The sequence below is a fragment of the Equus quagga genome, chromosome 7 (genome assembly GCF_021613505.1).
Source record: "Equus quagga isolate Etosha38 chromosome 7, UCLA_HA_Equagga_1.0, whole genome shotgun sequence".
Taxonomy (NCBI): Eukaryota; Metazoa; Chordata; class Mammalia; order Perissodactyla; family Equidae; genus Equus; species Equus quagga.
In genome coordinates this window covers 53,475,835-53,491,172 of record NC_060273.1, presented here as the reverse complement: position 1 = coordinate 53,491,172, position 15,338 = coordinate 53,475,835, and the positions used below count along the sequence as shown (strand labels likewise).

At 43.2% G+C, this 15,338-nt stretch overlaps 1 protein-coding gene across 1 annotated transcript in view; it reads left to right on the top strand.

The window, feature by feature from the left end:
• Nucleotides 1–15,338, top strand: part of DOCK2 (dedicator of cytokinesis 2) — a 403,039-nt gene that overhangs the window by 90,320 nt on the left and 297,381 nt on the right. The window contains exon 23 of the mRNA XM_046668606.1: nucleotides 6,784–6,892. Coding sequence (XP_046524562.1) covers nucleotides 6,784–6,892 — 109 coding nt within the window. The remainder of the gene's footprint in view (nucleotides 1–6,783; nucleotides 6,893–15,338) is intronic.

The window sequence follows — 15,338 nt, the reverse complement described above, 5'->3', positions numbered from 1 at the left end:
ACCATGCAGGGAAGAGGCGGATCAGGAAGGGGACCTTCTCTTGCATGAGACCTTTCCAGCTCTCTTGCTGTGACTTGAGTGTGCCTGCTGAGTGCACTGAAGGGATTCTTTCTATAAGTCAGGTCAATAAATGCAAGGATGATTTTCAGACAGACTTAGCCACAGGTTTCGCTACAATTCTTCTTCTTCTCAGGTTGGAGGCATTGGAGAGAGAGAGACAGAGTGAGAGAGAGAGAGTAATCACTCTTCTGAAACCACGAATGGCTTCATGGTTCTTTTTGTAAAGTCACTAATTTACACCTACTTTAATAGAGCGAGTTATTGGCTTACGGGTCTTAACATCAGCCAATCTAAATTCACCTTGAATTTAGAGCTCAAACAGAAAAAGTTTCGAGCCAGCTGTCTAGCTTCCCTTGATAGTCCCATGCATCATCCCCTGGGCAAATGGTGCTTTCCTACTCACTCTGACTTGTTCCAGTTTCAAGCAATCGGCTATTACTTTTCTCTGTTCTCTGGAGGCAGTACTGCCTAGTGGTTAAAAGAGTGAAATTTGGAGCCAGGCACTCTTGGGCTCAAATTCTGACTGTACCACTTACTAGTTGAGTGACCTTGTGCAGTTAGCATAGTGCCTGGGTACATAGCGAATGCTTAATAAGTAGCAGCTATTAGTAGTAATAATAGTCTTAGTAGTAAAAGTAGTAATAATAAATAAAGGCTGCATAGCTGAAAATGGCTGTTAATACCATCCTTGAGGTCTTATTTGGGTACTGTTAAAATTAGCTAGACTGTAATGAATTCTGGATTCATAAGAAATTTCTGTACAGCTACATTGAAGGTGCTGAGCTTCATTCATTCAATAATTTATCACTGGTTGATGCATTTGTTTATAACTCACTTTTGACATTCCAAGCCTATCCAAGCTAAAAGTGAGGATATTATGACAAAGTTAGCCTTGATCTCTGTCTGCATGGAGTTTATATACTAGTGGGGAAGACAGGCAAGCAAGTAGTGATGATAAAGAATGAAGTGTTTGGACAGGGAGGGCTCAATTGCTGTGACCATCTGCATTAAATGCTGTGTGCAGTGCGTATCATTCTTCTAACGAAATTCACCAAATAAGTGGCTTGCCTTCTGCAGTATTCCTCAAGCCCTAGCATCACTGGGGACACAAAAGCATCTTGACTTGTGTGGCAAGGAAACAAAGTGGTAAGGTGTGACCTCATTGTTTGAGTAATTTTGCTCAGTTCCAGGTAAGATCATGGAGACATTTAAAATAGAGTTTTCATTTTAGAAACCTTCCAATTAATCTGGTCTTGCTCTCAGGCACTTGTGAAATGAGTCAGGTGTGTGTCTCGCCAAGAGCAAATTTAGGCAAAGATGTGACTGGGTGAGGGAGGCAGAGGGAGGCCGGGGCCCAGGTCTGCTCCTGCAGGGCGTTTCCGGGACTGCTGGGGAGGAAGGGAGGAGGTGGAGAAGACAGGCTGTGGTGGTGGCATGGGAGGGCAGGGTGCTGAGGGCAGAGAGGTGCCCCTGATAGGTGGCTAACTGTGGTCAGTGTCAGCCAGAGACCTTGTCTCCCCCTCTGCTCTTCCATTCCCCTTGTTCATGCCTCTTTAAACATTTTTTTCTTTTCTCATATGTAAAATGTAGATAATAAGATCCTCTGCCAAATGAGTTAATCCATGTGAAGAACTTAGCACAGTGACCCTTAGGAAGCGCTCAATAATAGTCTTAAGCTTTTCTTATTCAGTTTTTCTCACTATCTAGCAATACATGATATCCCTGTTGGCTTGCCTCATGATTTCTCTGGGGATAGGGACTGAGACTGACATGTTTATCTCACTGCAGTGCCTGGCACACAGTAGGTGCTCAATAAATGGTAACTGTCTTTATGAAGATGCTGATTTCTTTCTCCTTAATGCTTAGGAAGCAAAAATGGGTGGATCAGAAGAAAAATATACAGTATAACAATAGCTAATATTTATTGCGTGTTTACTATTGCTAGGCTCTGTGTGAATTTCTTTACACACATTATTTGATTGTAGGACCACCTTATGGGGCTGACACCATTTTACTAATGAGAAAACTGAGCCTTCTAGAGATTAAGAGACTTAATCAAGGTTATCCAACTAATAAGCGGCAGAGCAGAGTTTGGAAGCTATCCAGCCTTACCTAAATTTCTATATTGCCTCAAAGAGGTAGGGAAGAAACCAGGAGGATGCCTATGAATGTGGTTCAGAGGACCTTGAAGTGGCCAACGTGTGGAAAATGAGATGAAATCGAGATGCCAGGAAACCCTCCACCCCTGGATTCTAAAGCAAATCTTCCCGCTAGCTTTCCCAGCCTGAGGTTGCCTTGTTTAGATGCTGCTCTCTTGGGCCACCGGCCTGAGGTTGGCATCTCCGTTTTCAGCTGAGGCTTTATGTACCTGCATGGAAGAGGGGGTGCAAAGCATTGTACACACCGTATGGGGCCCTATTTGCATTTAGTGAGTGCTCAGCTGTGCACACTGTCTCCTTAATGAATCACATCCAAGCTGAGCATCACTATATTTATCCACGCCCTGGGAGCTGGAGTGCCTGCTGTGGTTGGACTCGCATGCCCCAGAACAGTGCCTCGCAGGTTCTTCTTGTGGTCAGGGCCTTCGGGCCCTTCAATAATTCGTTCCCTGGCAGAATCAGCTGGTTTCTGAAGCATCTTTCTGGGCGTTCTGAGGCCAGAAAAAACATTTCCCTCCTGAAGCTATAACAGAAACCAAGTGCTAAAAAAGGACCTTGAAACTACATCTGCTGTGCCCTAGACTTCAAGGCCACATTGAAAGCCTCGCAGATAGATGAGGCTTTATTTTTCTTCCCTCCTCAAGCTTCTCAGGGGAAGTGCTGAATGCCCCCACCCTGTCATTAGTTTATTTCTTCCACATAATCTAAAACCCTTGTGTGTTTTTTTCCTTAATCACTCTTCCTTTGTAATATCCCTTTTATTTATGTACACTCAGATCAGAGTTTGCCAATATGATCACTTCTGTGCTCAGGAATGAACAAGAGGAATTAGAATAGCTGATGTTTAGTTAACACTTATTAAGTGCCAACTACAGTATTAAGCACTGGAAAGGCATTGTCTCACTTTTTTCACTTCAAAATATCCCTTTGAGTGAGCACTGTATCTCCATTTTATCAATAGGAACTAGGTAAGATTCAGAGACATAATTTGTCTGCAGCTACACAGCCAGTGTATGGAGGGTCTGGCTAGATAGTAAAGCCCTTTACACTAAATATCTTTTTGTTTCCTTTCTTCTTCCCAAATTTAGTCATTTCCTCAAACTCTTCTTCCCATTCCCACAAACTAAAACCCCAGGCTTAAAAAGTGACACACACACACACACACATACGACTGATAAGGCTGCAACAATTTTGCTTAATGATGTAGCCACTGTAAAATGCAGGCCATTTCCCCACAGAATTGTTTTTATCCTTCATAAAATTTCAGCAGATGCATAAGGTATCCTTCCCTAGACTACAGTGTGGTGTTAAGGTACTTAACTTGTGACATGAATAACAAGGAACAGGTTGGATTCCCACTGAGGCAAATGCCCCAATCTTGGCCTCATGGGATCTGTGTCATCTGCCCTCCCCTGTTAAATTCATCAGGGCATAGAAGGAGAAGAATGCTGAGTTCTGGTTGGAGCTATACCACTGGTACGGTTTGTGACCTAGAGCAAATCACGTATGTCTTGCTGGTAGAAATTAAATTCAATTTCCTGCAAAGTTTAAAGTTGAGTGGACAGCCTTGACTTGGTCTTATAACCCCAAAGTCTCTTTTCCTTCCCACCTTAGTCAAATAACATTTAAAAGACAGCAGTGAAGCCAGTCACTTCCGCACTCTGGCCCACAGTTTCTTCATCTATACATAGGGAAGCATGGACTAAGTACTCACTGGCCTTACCCACAGGTCTTGGTTTAGAACCCCAGGGAGCTGCAGGGGACTGCCCTTCCCACCCAGCAGAGTTCTGACTAGACACAGGTTGCAATGAATCCAGGGCTAGTCTAAGCAAAAAAGGGAGTTTACTAGAAGGATATTTGCGTAGCTCATAAAATCCAAAAAGAGTTAAATAAGCAGACACAGAGAGGTTGGGAACCAGAGCAGCCTCAGGGATCTCTTCAGCAGGAGTTCACAAACAGTCCCCCCTGGAGCAGTGCCATTAAGATGACTCCCAGCAAAGCCCATTTTTATGTTTCTCTGTGCAAATAACAAATTCCAGGAAGGGAGCCACCATGGGACCATTCAGTTACGGAAGGTGGGGGTGGGTAGGGTCAATCAGCAGAGAAAAGCTGCTGGAGGCCATTCTTGTAAGTGGCACAGGTGGTTCTCAAGAAGAGGACCTGGTGGGAACCCCCACACCCTGCCCTGCAAATGCACAAATAAGTGTACCTTACAGAGAAAGTCCACGTATATGTAAATAGTGGTGAATCCACCGTGGGTAGCCATGTCTGCGTGTTAAATGTGGGTGGGAGATACCATAGACCAGTAACAGCAATTACGATGTGGTTTATAAATGTTTTCAGGCAGCTGTGGCTAGAGGAAAGGGTAACAGATTTCAAAGGAAAAAGGCTTGGAGGATGAACAATCTGTTAGCTTAGCTGGGCACAAACAAAAACAAACAGCACTGTCCCGTGAGGAAACCATCACCACTTTGAATTAGGATTCTCCCTTCCTCCCTGCTACGTCTGGTCCCATCTTTTCCACTTTGATGGAATTTGGGCAAGTTTCAACCTCTTGAGAGTTTTCTGTGTCCTTATCTGTGAAATGGGAGTGATAGTAATAGTAATAACCCTACTCCTGCAATTAACAACAGCAAGACAACGGCTGACATTCACTGGGGCCAGGCACGTGCCCAGCACTTCACTTGTGAGCTAATCTCCTCACAATCCTTGGACACAGTGCTGTCACAGCCTACATATTGTAGGTGAGAAACTGAGACTTAGAGGAATTGAGACAGTAAAGCGTAGAGCAAAGTGCTGTACAGACTGATTGAGAGGGTGGGCTCAGGAGCCCCATGGCCAGATTTGAACTCTGGCTCTATCGCTTACTGGCATGGAATCCTTGGGCGTGTTGCTTAAGCTACATCAGTCTGTAAAATGAGGCTAATGATAGGGCTCACCTTATGGTGTAGCTGTGAGGGTAAGTGATTTAACATATACAGGCAGTGCCTGGGGCAGAGTGATGCTCTGTACTCTGTAATGTTTGCTATTATTAATAAGGTCTTCAGTAGTACGGAGGCTGGAGCCCAGAGCTGACTGACTCTAAAACACATACTCTATGGCAGACATCTCTGTGCTAGCAGGACGAGAAGCCGCTTCGGGCCTCCTGGCTCCTCTCACAGCCTTGTCTCTATGACCTTGAGCTAGATACCCAGAAAGTCAGCAGCAGCTGCCGGGTCCCTGTAACTGGAAGCTTCAGCACTGGCTTCCACTTAAGCTTCTTACTTCAGGAGGGTTTTAGGAAGGAGTTAGGTAGGAAAAAAGAAGAGGAAGAGAGAGAGTGATGAAGACAGAGAGAGAGATGGAGTCAGAGAAAGAAAAAAGCAGAGATAAACAGAAGGACCTACAGATGGAGAGTGAATAATACTCAGAAAAAGATAAGCAGAAAGACACACAGAGACGGAGAAAGCAAGTAGAAGAGAAGCAGAAAAAGAGAGAAGGGGGTGAGGTCCTGGGTGGGGCTTTACTGGAGACAGTGCTGAGGTGGCAGTGATGGACCGCTCGTCCTGTGGCTGATGGAGCAAACAAACCTGTTAAGTGTGTCAAGGCTTTATCTAAGGAAAGCACCTTTACCGCAGCCGGCAGCCAAGCGGAGTTTGACTCTGTAGGGCTGTGACAGGAGACGCTGTTCATCGGAATTGGAGACAGGAGCGCTCTTCTCTGTATTTTGCGCAGGATGCCACAGATTAGGCTGCGGATTTTTCATGCTTGGCGATAAAGGCTTGTTTGGAGAGGCCTTAGGCTGGACAACACTCCAAGGCTGGGCCAAGACGGCGATAAGACTCGGGGGCCTGGAGGCTATTTTTATACAAGGGGGCAGTTTCTACAGAAAGTCACACGTATCTATTAGTACAGGTCTTGAAAACCTCTGGAAAGTTACCCATCAGAATGTTAACAATCGCTAATCTCATGGTAGGATTAATAAGGAGTCTCACTTTATAAGTAATGCCTTTCTATTATGTTTACATTTTTTACAACAACAACATAGGGCCTTTACGATCAGAGGAACAGAAGGTTTTAATTAGGTAACAAGTACACTCCTGAAATGCAAGGTCAGGCTGCTAGTCGGAAACAGGCATGTCTGTGTTCCTCTCACAAGTCGGCAGGGGCTAAGTGGAGGAGCAGTGTATGTGACAATATTTCCCCTTGATGTTTCCAAGACACTTTGGAAATCTCATGACCACAATTTCCCCTCTGATTGTTGCAAAAGGGTGAAATTATTAATGTCCCCTCAGCTGGGACAACTTTCATTCCTTTGAGGTTCTTTAGAGTTTAAAAAAAGAAGACAGGAGGGGGTGGATTTATTATGCCGAGTCGGTAGGAGGGTGCCTGTTCTGCGTGGTGGGCATGTTTTTCCCTTGAGTGAATTAGGCTTGCAAGGACTGCTGAATGGACGCCCTCTCCCCTTCAGTTCCTTTCTCCTACCCTTTTCTCTTTTCAGTTTTAAACGAATTTGTGGCTGGCACACACTTTCAAAGATATTGCCTATTGGCTGGACAAATGACCCAGATGTGTCTTCTTTCAGGCTTTACGAAGGCAAGGAACAGATGGAGTTTGAAGAATCCATGAGACGGCTCTTTGAATCCATCAACAACCTGATGAAAAGTCAATATAAAACAACCATCCTTTTGCAGGTTGGTTTACCCTAAAAAAAAATCTGTCTTGTGATAAATAACAGAATGGTGATATAGCGTCTACTTTTGCTTAATTACACAGCCTAGTGTTAATTGAAGGCCTGGGCTGGCCACGTGGTATAAGGAACATGAACACCAAGGGCTCCTCAGGGCATGAGAAAGCACATCTATTGTTTGTTTCCCATGAAGGTGGCAGTGTCTCTTTTAAAGTAGCTCTGAAGCTTTTGCTACCTGGGAGGAAATAGGTCAAACCAGATCTACTTCTAATGGTGAGCGTAGTTAAGGTGGCAGTCTCTTAAATCGTCCACTTTTTATTCTCAACAGCCTAACCTCAGGTGCCCTTTTGGGATTAGAGAGTCTCCTCGTAAACAAGAGATACTTTGGAGAGAAGGGGTCTTCTCATTTAGTGGGTCATGATGCTAATCTACAAACTCCGTAATCTTGGAGAAACCTTGAGGGCTACTCCTGTGTTTGAAAAGGAGTTGAGCAGCAGAGAAGCAGTTTCAGGAAGACTTTGTAACTCTCACAGGATTTACCTGCAAGTGCTCAGGAGGTGCTACCTCGTGGGTTGTGAATAAGAAAACCCAAACACGTTTATCTAAACCAAGGAGTTAATGCAGATTACTTCTTCTTCTTTTAATCAGCGTTATCCTCTTAGTTGCTAATTTAAATATCCTCTATGCCTGGGATTTCCCAGCTGATGGCTGGAATGAAAGAGGTACTAGTGTTCAGCTAGAATGGAGGTGAGGAGGCAGAGGTAGGAGTCTGTCTAGGGAGCATTTGCTGCTCACGCCATGGGCTCCAAACTTTGCACATTAGAATCATTTGGGGATCTTTAATAAATCTGATGCCCGGCTACCACCAGACATTGTAACTTAATTGGTACAGAGTGTGACCAGGCCAAGAGGAGTTAAAAAAGCTCCCCAGGTGATTGTAATGTGAAGCAAAGTTTGGGAATCACTTTGCTAATAGCTTCCTTTGATTTAACAAATGCTGTGTGTGTGTATAGAGGAGGGCTTTGTCTTATTCATCACTCTATCCTCAGCATCTAGAACAGTCCTAATACATAGCTGATGCTTAATCAATATCTGTTGAATGAGCAACCCTCACAATAGGCATTAAGATTGCCATTTTATACATGAGGAAACTGAAGCTCAGAGAGTTGATACCACTTCCTCCAGGCTCCTTTGCGGTGAGGGGTATGGTTGGGATTCAGATCACTTCCTGCCTAGCTCTAAAGACTGTGCTCTGAGCTGCTACATTACACTATTTTTTATCCTATTCATTTAGCACCTACTGGGCATATGAGTGTTTTCTCTGGGATGAATGGGGACTGCAGTGTAACAGTTTTCACTTTCCCTTCCCTCTTGCCGTTTTGTTGGTTTTTTTGTAAGTCTTTTCTCTATTCCTCAAACTCTCACCATTTTAAAGCAAAGAGAATAATAGGAGCAGGAGACAGCATGAAGAAATGTGATAAGAGCCCGAGCTGTCACCCTGCTTGTATCATACTGGAAGCATCTGAGTTCCAGTGAGAGGCCACACAGTGTTAGGATGTCCGGCGAGAGCTGAGCATGGCAGGTTGCAATGAGAGAGATTATAGCATTGAGTCAGATCTGAAATAGGCTCCAAGGAAGCTGAAGTGTGAGAGAGCAGAAATGATGAACAAACACAGAGGAAGCCAGTTGGTGGAGAGAAGAAAGGAGTAAATGCTCCAGAGAGATAGAGGTGCATGGAGAGAAACCATGTGACCTTGAGAAAGATGGAAGGAGTAAGCAAACCATCATGGAGCTGCTCTTTCCAGATCCAGCACCTATTTTCCTATGATGAATTACACATATATTGGAGGAAGGAACAAAGGGACAGAGGGGATAAAAAGGTAGGGACAGAAAGGAGAGAAGGAAAGGAAGCAAGGAAGCACAGATGTGCTGTGAGTATTCATGGTATTCAGGACACCTGGGTCAACAAGAATGTTCTTTTGTCAACTGTATGACCTTATGCTGGTCATTTAACTTCTCAGTGTCTCAGTTTCCTCATCTATAAACTTCACCATTTGGATGAGGATCACATAAACATTGTCTGCAAAAGAGCAAATTACAAAATGCTATGCAAATGCAGAGAATAATATGATTATTATTAATCAGAAGATTTTCGCATAAGTCTTCTTACCCAGGTTTTTGCTGTGTTAGAAATGCCTCATCTTCCCTGGGAGTCGGTCCAGATTATGCTGGTTTCTCCTCATGGATTTCCACCCCAGTGTCATGGAAAGGGGCTTCATCTCTTCTTTAATTTGCTCTAAGGACCAAATTTAGCTTCAGGGATTTTCATAAAATCAAGGAAGCTTCCCACCTATTTCTATGCATGTTGAAAAATTACCAGAGAAGATTTTAAAATCACATTCAAATATGGAGAGCAATACCATCTGAAGAGAATTTAATCTTGTTTTAGGGTGTGAGGAATGGGCTGGTGGAGGGAAAGGGGCCAGGCCGTACAATGTTAGCAAAACCCCCCACGAGGAATTTTCTCAGACTTTGACATTTGCTGCAGGAGAAAGAGCTTTGGGTTTCCAGCCAGAGCAACCCAGGTGGGAAATTGGGCGTCCACTAGTGGGCATGTAACATTGGGCAAAGCATTTCAGTTTTCTGGCCCTCCATTTATCCTTTTATAAAAGAGGAAGCCTGAAGTCTAATTTAGTGGATTATTGAGAGGATTAAATGAAGTAACGTATGTAAAGCAAGAAGTATAGAGCCTGTTACATGGTTCAGTTTAAATAATTTTTAGCCATTTATACCTTTCCCTCCTTTACCTCATCATAGAACAGAAGCTTTGGGGGCATTTTCCTAGAATGGACTCTGAAAGAGGATGTTTGTGTTCCTACCCTTGTCACATGAGGCTGAACAGTTTTAGAATACTCAGTTATCTAGCTAGATCAAGAAACACAGATACAAATTTCAAAGAGAATAAACCCACAGGAATTGATTCTATGGAGGGAAAAAGGGAAGGCAAATTTTCCCCTAGTGAAATAGTACAAGATGATTGGAGTCTTGATTCTGAGCCTGCATGGGGTGCAGTGGGAAAGAGGGCTGTGATCTATTAGTAATGTCTGCTGTGAGTTTTGGGTGAGAGCAGAGAGTAAGAATGCCAATGATTGACATTCCTTGTTCAAACTTTACACTTCCAGCTGGGTAGTGGCTTATGGTGGAAACTCTAATTCATACCTGCCTTAGTTCAGAGTAGAGCTGATCTGGTTCATTCTCAGCTATGTCCATTGGGAGTTCTGGGATCTAAGCAAGTTATTTCTCGTATTTAAGGCTCATCTGGCTTCCTTTCTGTAGTTTTCCTTATTGTTCAGAGTTGGCGTGGCAGTAGCTCACCCAAAAATATGGAGAATTTAAAGCCAGCCATTCAAAGAGGTTAGAAAGAGCATTCAAAACACCTTCCATTGAGTATGTACCATGTGCCAGGCATGAAGCTAGGCTTTCACATATAGTGTTTTTAGTCCTGCCCAAGATCTGCAAGGAATCACTTTCTTCAGTGTCCACAGGAGGCTCATAAAGTTAAATAATTCATCCCAAATTATGCCTATCCATAGTGGTAGAGCTAGGATTTCCTTCCACCAGGTCTCCTAACTCCAAAGTTAATATTCCTCTCTAAGCCACAAGGAATGGGTTAGGCCGGGGATTTCCATGTGTTTTCAGTAATGGGCCATATGCTCTTAAGTCCCTGTGTGTGCCAACCCTGTGAGCAGTTTTGATAAAACAATGGCAGGTTGAGAGAGCCAACACCAGACATTTGTGAATTGGATGTAGCTCAAATGTGAGTAAAGGGCATTTGGTGACATTGTGTAGACCCGTTTGACCCGTTCCGCTTTAGATCTATGATTCATCATAATGCTCCAAATTGATGGTATGAGTGGAAATGAATGAACAACTCATATTGCATGACATGTTCCCTTGGCCACTATGATTGCCTCTATGCTAGTAAAGCCACTAAAGTGCCCAGCAGTGTGGGGGCTCTGTCTCTTATATCTCTAATATCTGAACTAGTGGCTGCCACACAGTAAGTACTCAAATATTTTGGCTAAATGAATGAAAGAATAAAAACTAGCTTCTGCTGTTTTATGTTTTAGCATTTATGATGTGTCACGCATTGAGCTAAAAGCTTTACATGTATTGTTAGCTTATTTGATTTTTATAACAGCAACCTTGTTAGGCAAATACTCTTCTTATCTCTACTTTACAGATGAGGAAATGGAGGCTTAGAGAGGTTGAGTAACTTAATCACAGCTGAGAAGTGGTAGATCTGGGATTTGAATCCAGTCTGTATAAGGCCAGAGTTTGAGTTCCTAATCACCACCAAACAAAGTATAGTTTCATTAAGGACCCAAGTCTTCTGGCAAAATACCAGGTGGATAAGCAATAAACAACAGTAAACAACAGTAGAGATGAGCAGATGTTTGGTCCACAGTCGTGAAGGTGAGCTAATTAAGAATGCATCTTTTTGTCCTTTCTTTTCATTGTTACTTGGTGTAAAATATTCAAATGTCCAAACTAAAGGTAGAAAGTGCTCCATTCCTGAGAAGGGGCCCACAGGCTGTACGCTGAATCCCCAGAGGTAGAAGTGAGGCTCAGTAGTCAACAGCAGGAGCTAGAGTTTCACCTCAAATCTTTAAATGATCCCTTAATCTTGTCCCCCTCTCAACCACATGCCTCATATTTAGAGGTACTATTTGGGAATGATGGATTTATGGTGGGTAGGATCAAATTTTGTTCCAATGAGGCCACTGTAGTCATACTGATAGCTCTCACTTTTCATTTAATCTTCCTATCAACCCTTTAAAGTAGGTGACTTTATCCCCTTCATTCTCCTGTTGAGGGGCCTGGGGCACAGAGAGTTAACCTCCCCAAGGACACACGGATAACAGTGATCCACGTGGACTTGAACACAGACAGTCTCCCTCCTCAGTCAGCCATTTTAAACACTGAACTCTCCTGCTTCCTGCCAAGCCTCAGGGGCCAGCATAATGCTGGGTTGCAGAAAGTGTGGAGATATATGTATTCAGAACCTGCTGGTCCCTCTTCCCTTCTCTTTCACTGAGAGATTAGCGATGAGGCTGAATGTCCTGAGAGAGTTGCACGTATTTTCCTCAGGGGCAGCTCAGCATCCCTAAGGAAGCTGGCTGCTTCTGGTCATGCTGTGGTGAATTCCTGTGACGTTGTTTGTCTAGTTTCCATGGACCTTGACTATCCATCACTGGGCTAAAGGAAAAGGATTGAAATGTGATGGGGTGGGAATGTTGTCTGAGCTCTTGAATGAGGAAGATGTCTAGCATTCTTGTATAATCTTGCATCATTGCAAGATGTGCTGTTTTTGGCCAGGAGCTTGTCTGCTGGCACCAATATTGTGCACTCTTACTCTGTTTTCACGAGATTGAGAGAGAGAGAGAGTCTGGAAACACTCAGAAGATGGGTTCCCTCTGAGTTTGAGAGAATGCAACTGTTTGGTTTTGACTTTTGTTGTTATTTTTCAACATTTGCTAGCAGCCCAGGATTATCAATTCTGGTGAAGTCCATCTGGAAAGCAATTGTCTCAAGTGTCCTCCTGTGACTTCCCTCTGGGCCAGTGAAATCACTATTGCTTGTTTGGGGTGTGGCTGTCTTGTTGAGGGCTCTACCTGGTCTCTAGTGGAGGGGCCAGAGTTGATGATTAATCTAGGAAGTTCACTTGGTGCCACATGAGAAACCAATTACTGACCTGGCAAATGTTTTCCTGGTGGCTATTCCTTGCAATCCCCCTATATTTGATGAGAAGAAGCCTTAACTTAAGGGATATCAGAAAAACGATATCTTCTTTTAAAAACTATCCTCTTAAAGGGAGGAATTTTCTTTATCTATCTCTTCCCCTAAATCAGCCCTCTCTCCTCTGTTGAGACCTCCCCACTTGCCAAGATAGAAGACTTTCCTAAAGCAGGATGGGCAGTAGAGCACACTGGTAAGGAGCCGGTTGGACAGAATCAGGTACATGTCCTTGCTGTGTTGTTTATTAGCTATGTGGCTTCTGGCAAATTATTTAACCTCTCTGTGCCATAGTTTCCTCGTTGGTAAAATGAGATGACAGTATCTACTCATAGAGTAGTTGTAAGAATGAAACAAGATCATGTATATAAAGTATTTGACATACATAAAGTTTCCAATAATGGTTGCTGTTTTAAAACCCTGTGATTGGTAATCCTATTTATATACACACACATATATTCATACACATATATAAACATATCCGTGTATGTATTTCTTAAATATTATGTACAATATAGGAATGTATACCATGGGGTGAAAGTAATAATGCAACAATATTTTTTTATGTATAATAGTTGTATTAATGAGAGTAAAAATAATAGCAACAGTAAAGCAATATCCTTCCTAGGATGCCAAAGGTTTAGAAAGCAGAGCTGTTTCTAGTTGCCAGGCCTTAGAAACACACAACAAATAAAGGTCTCCAGCAGGTCTTATGGCTGAGCTACTCTGCCTTCTGGGGATGCTTGGTGGTCACACCTGCTGAACCCACTTGCTCTCACTCGTCTCAGGTATATCAGGGATGTATGAAGGGGAGGACTGTGGACAGGAGCCCCGTGGCCAGAGCTGCTGACCCACTGGAAAAGAAAACCACAGGCCTGCCACTTCTCTGTGAGGCCACCTGGAGCAGATGGAAGTTTAATACTCTACAGTTGAGTTGATAACATCCTCTGAGCCTCAGTGTGACAGCTACTCAGTTTGTTTTACTTTATTGCCAGCCCAAAGCTGGGAAGCTGGGAAGATTGGCTGTTTCTGAGGCAGTCCTTCTCGCAGCCCTGTCCCACTCCTCCTCACTACGAGCTGAAGCATTTGATTGCGGGCCCTGATGCAGACTCCTGGACACTGCTATTCCACAGCATCCCTCCAAAGTCCTAGAAGGATATGTGGCCCCTAAAAGCAAGCAAGTTGTTGCAGACACTGAAGTCCTGGCTTTCCGCAACTTGCTGAGGGTTTAATTTCTGTTCCTTCTCTTTAGTCTTAGTTATGATGAGTACATATTATACTTTGTCCAGGCTCTGGGCAATGAGGGCAGGTGCATGAGAGATGACATAAGGAGAGATGCAGCACACACAGTTTTGGGGGCCTACTGCACGCTTGGCATTGCAATAGGTGCATGATATACTTTACTTCACGTCATTTCCCTGTACTCCACATGAAGATACTGAGGCTCGGGGGTGAAGAAATGCGCCGAGGTATACGCAGGTGCTAGGTGGAGCACTGGGATCCCTGCCCCTGTCCTGTGGGCCCAGCGCTCTGGGTTCTTTGGCCTAAAGTGAACGAAGAAGCAATTTGCTCAAGTGCTTGGACCAGGCTTTTACAGGGCATGTGCCTCAGCATATGGTATCTTTTAGAGTTTAGAGGCTGTAGACTGGCAGCCCATGGGAAGAGTGCAGCCTGCAGATGTGTTGTGATTTGGCTAGCACGGTGTTAAAACAAATTAATAAGAATGACTCATTCTTTAGACAGAGTGTGGGTTCCACACACCTCATCACTTCCCACTGGCCTATGCTCATCCTTTTTCACTCCTTTCTGTTGCTTGCCCAGCCCTGCAGGCATCTGCTTTTGCTGTATCTGCTTGATGTTTCCTGATAAAGACGGCCTGACCAACTAGGTAGGAAGGCACTGTTTACTGTAACTGCCTGGAGGATGTCATAATGCATCTTAGCATATTAAATCTGAAAGTTCTGCAATAAAAAATATCTCACCAGTTTGTCTTTGTTTAAACTAAACTTCCCCTAAATTACTTGATTGCAAATCCTTTTTACCCTGCAGAATACCTAACACCATCCTGTGGGGCAAGGGTGTCTCAATAGAACATGATTTTAGAAACATTAGCTTTAGAATCTTGTTCTCTCTTGTCATCTTGATTTGAAAGAATAAAGCTCTCGACACAAAATCCAATAACTGTAAATAAAAATTCTGACAAATCTGACAACATACAAATTAAAATCCTTCTGTGCAATGAATGATATGATAAACAAAGCTAAAAGAAAGCAACAGGGCAAGCAAGAGAAAATTCTTGCAAAATGTGTTACTGCAAAAGAGTTAAAATTAATGATACATAAAGAATTCCACAAACCAATAAGGAAAGAAATCACCCAAAAGGAAAATGGGGAAAGAGTATGAACAAGCAATTTAGTAAATGCAGATGTTCAATAAATATAGAAAAGGTGTTCACCTTCACTAGAAACCAAAGAGTTGGAAACTGTGTGTCAGATTGACAAAATTAAAAAGATTTGTACACAAGTGTTAGCAAAGTTATAGGGAAAGGAGAAAAATAAAATTGGTTCTTTTCTCTTCCTAAGGTAACATGACAGTATCTCCTAAAACATATATGTATGTACATTTGCGTATACATTTGTATATATGTATGTACA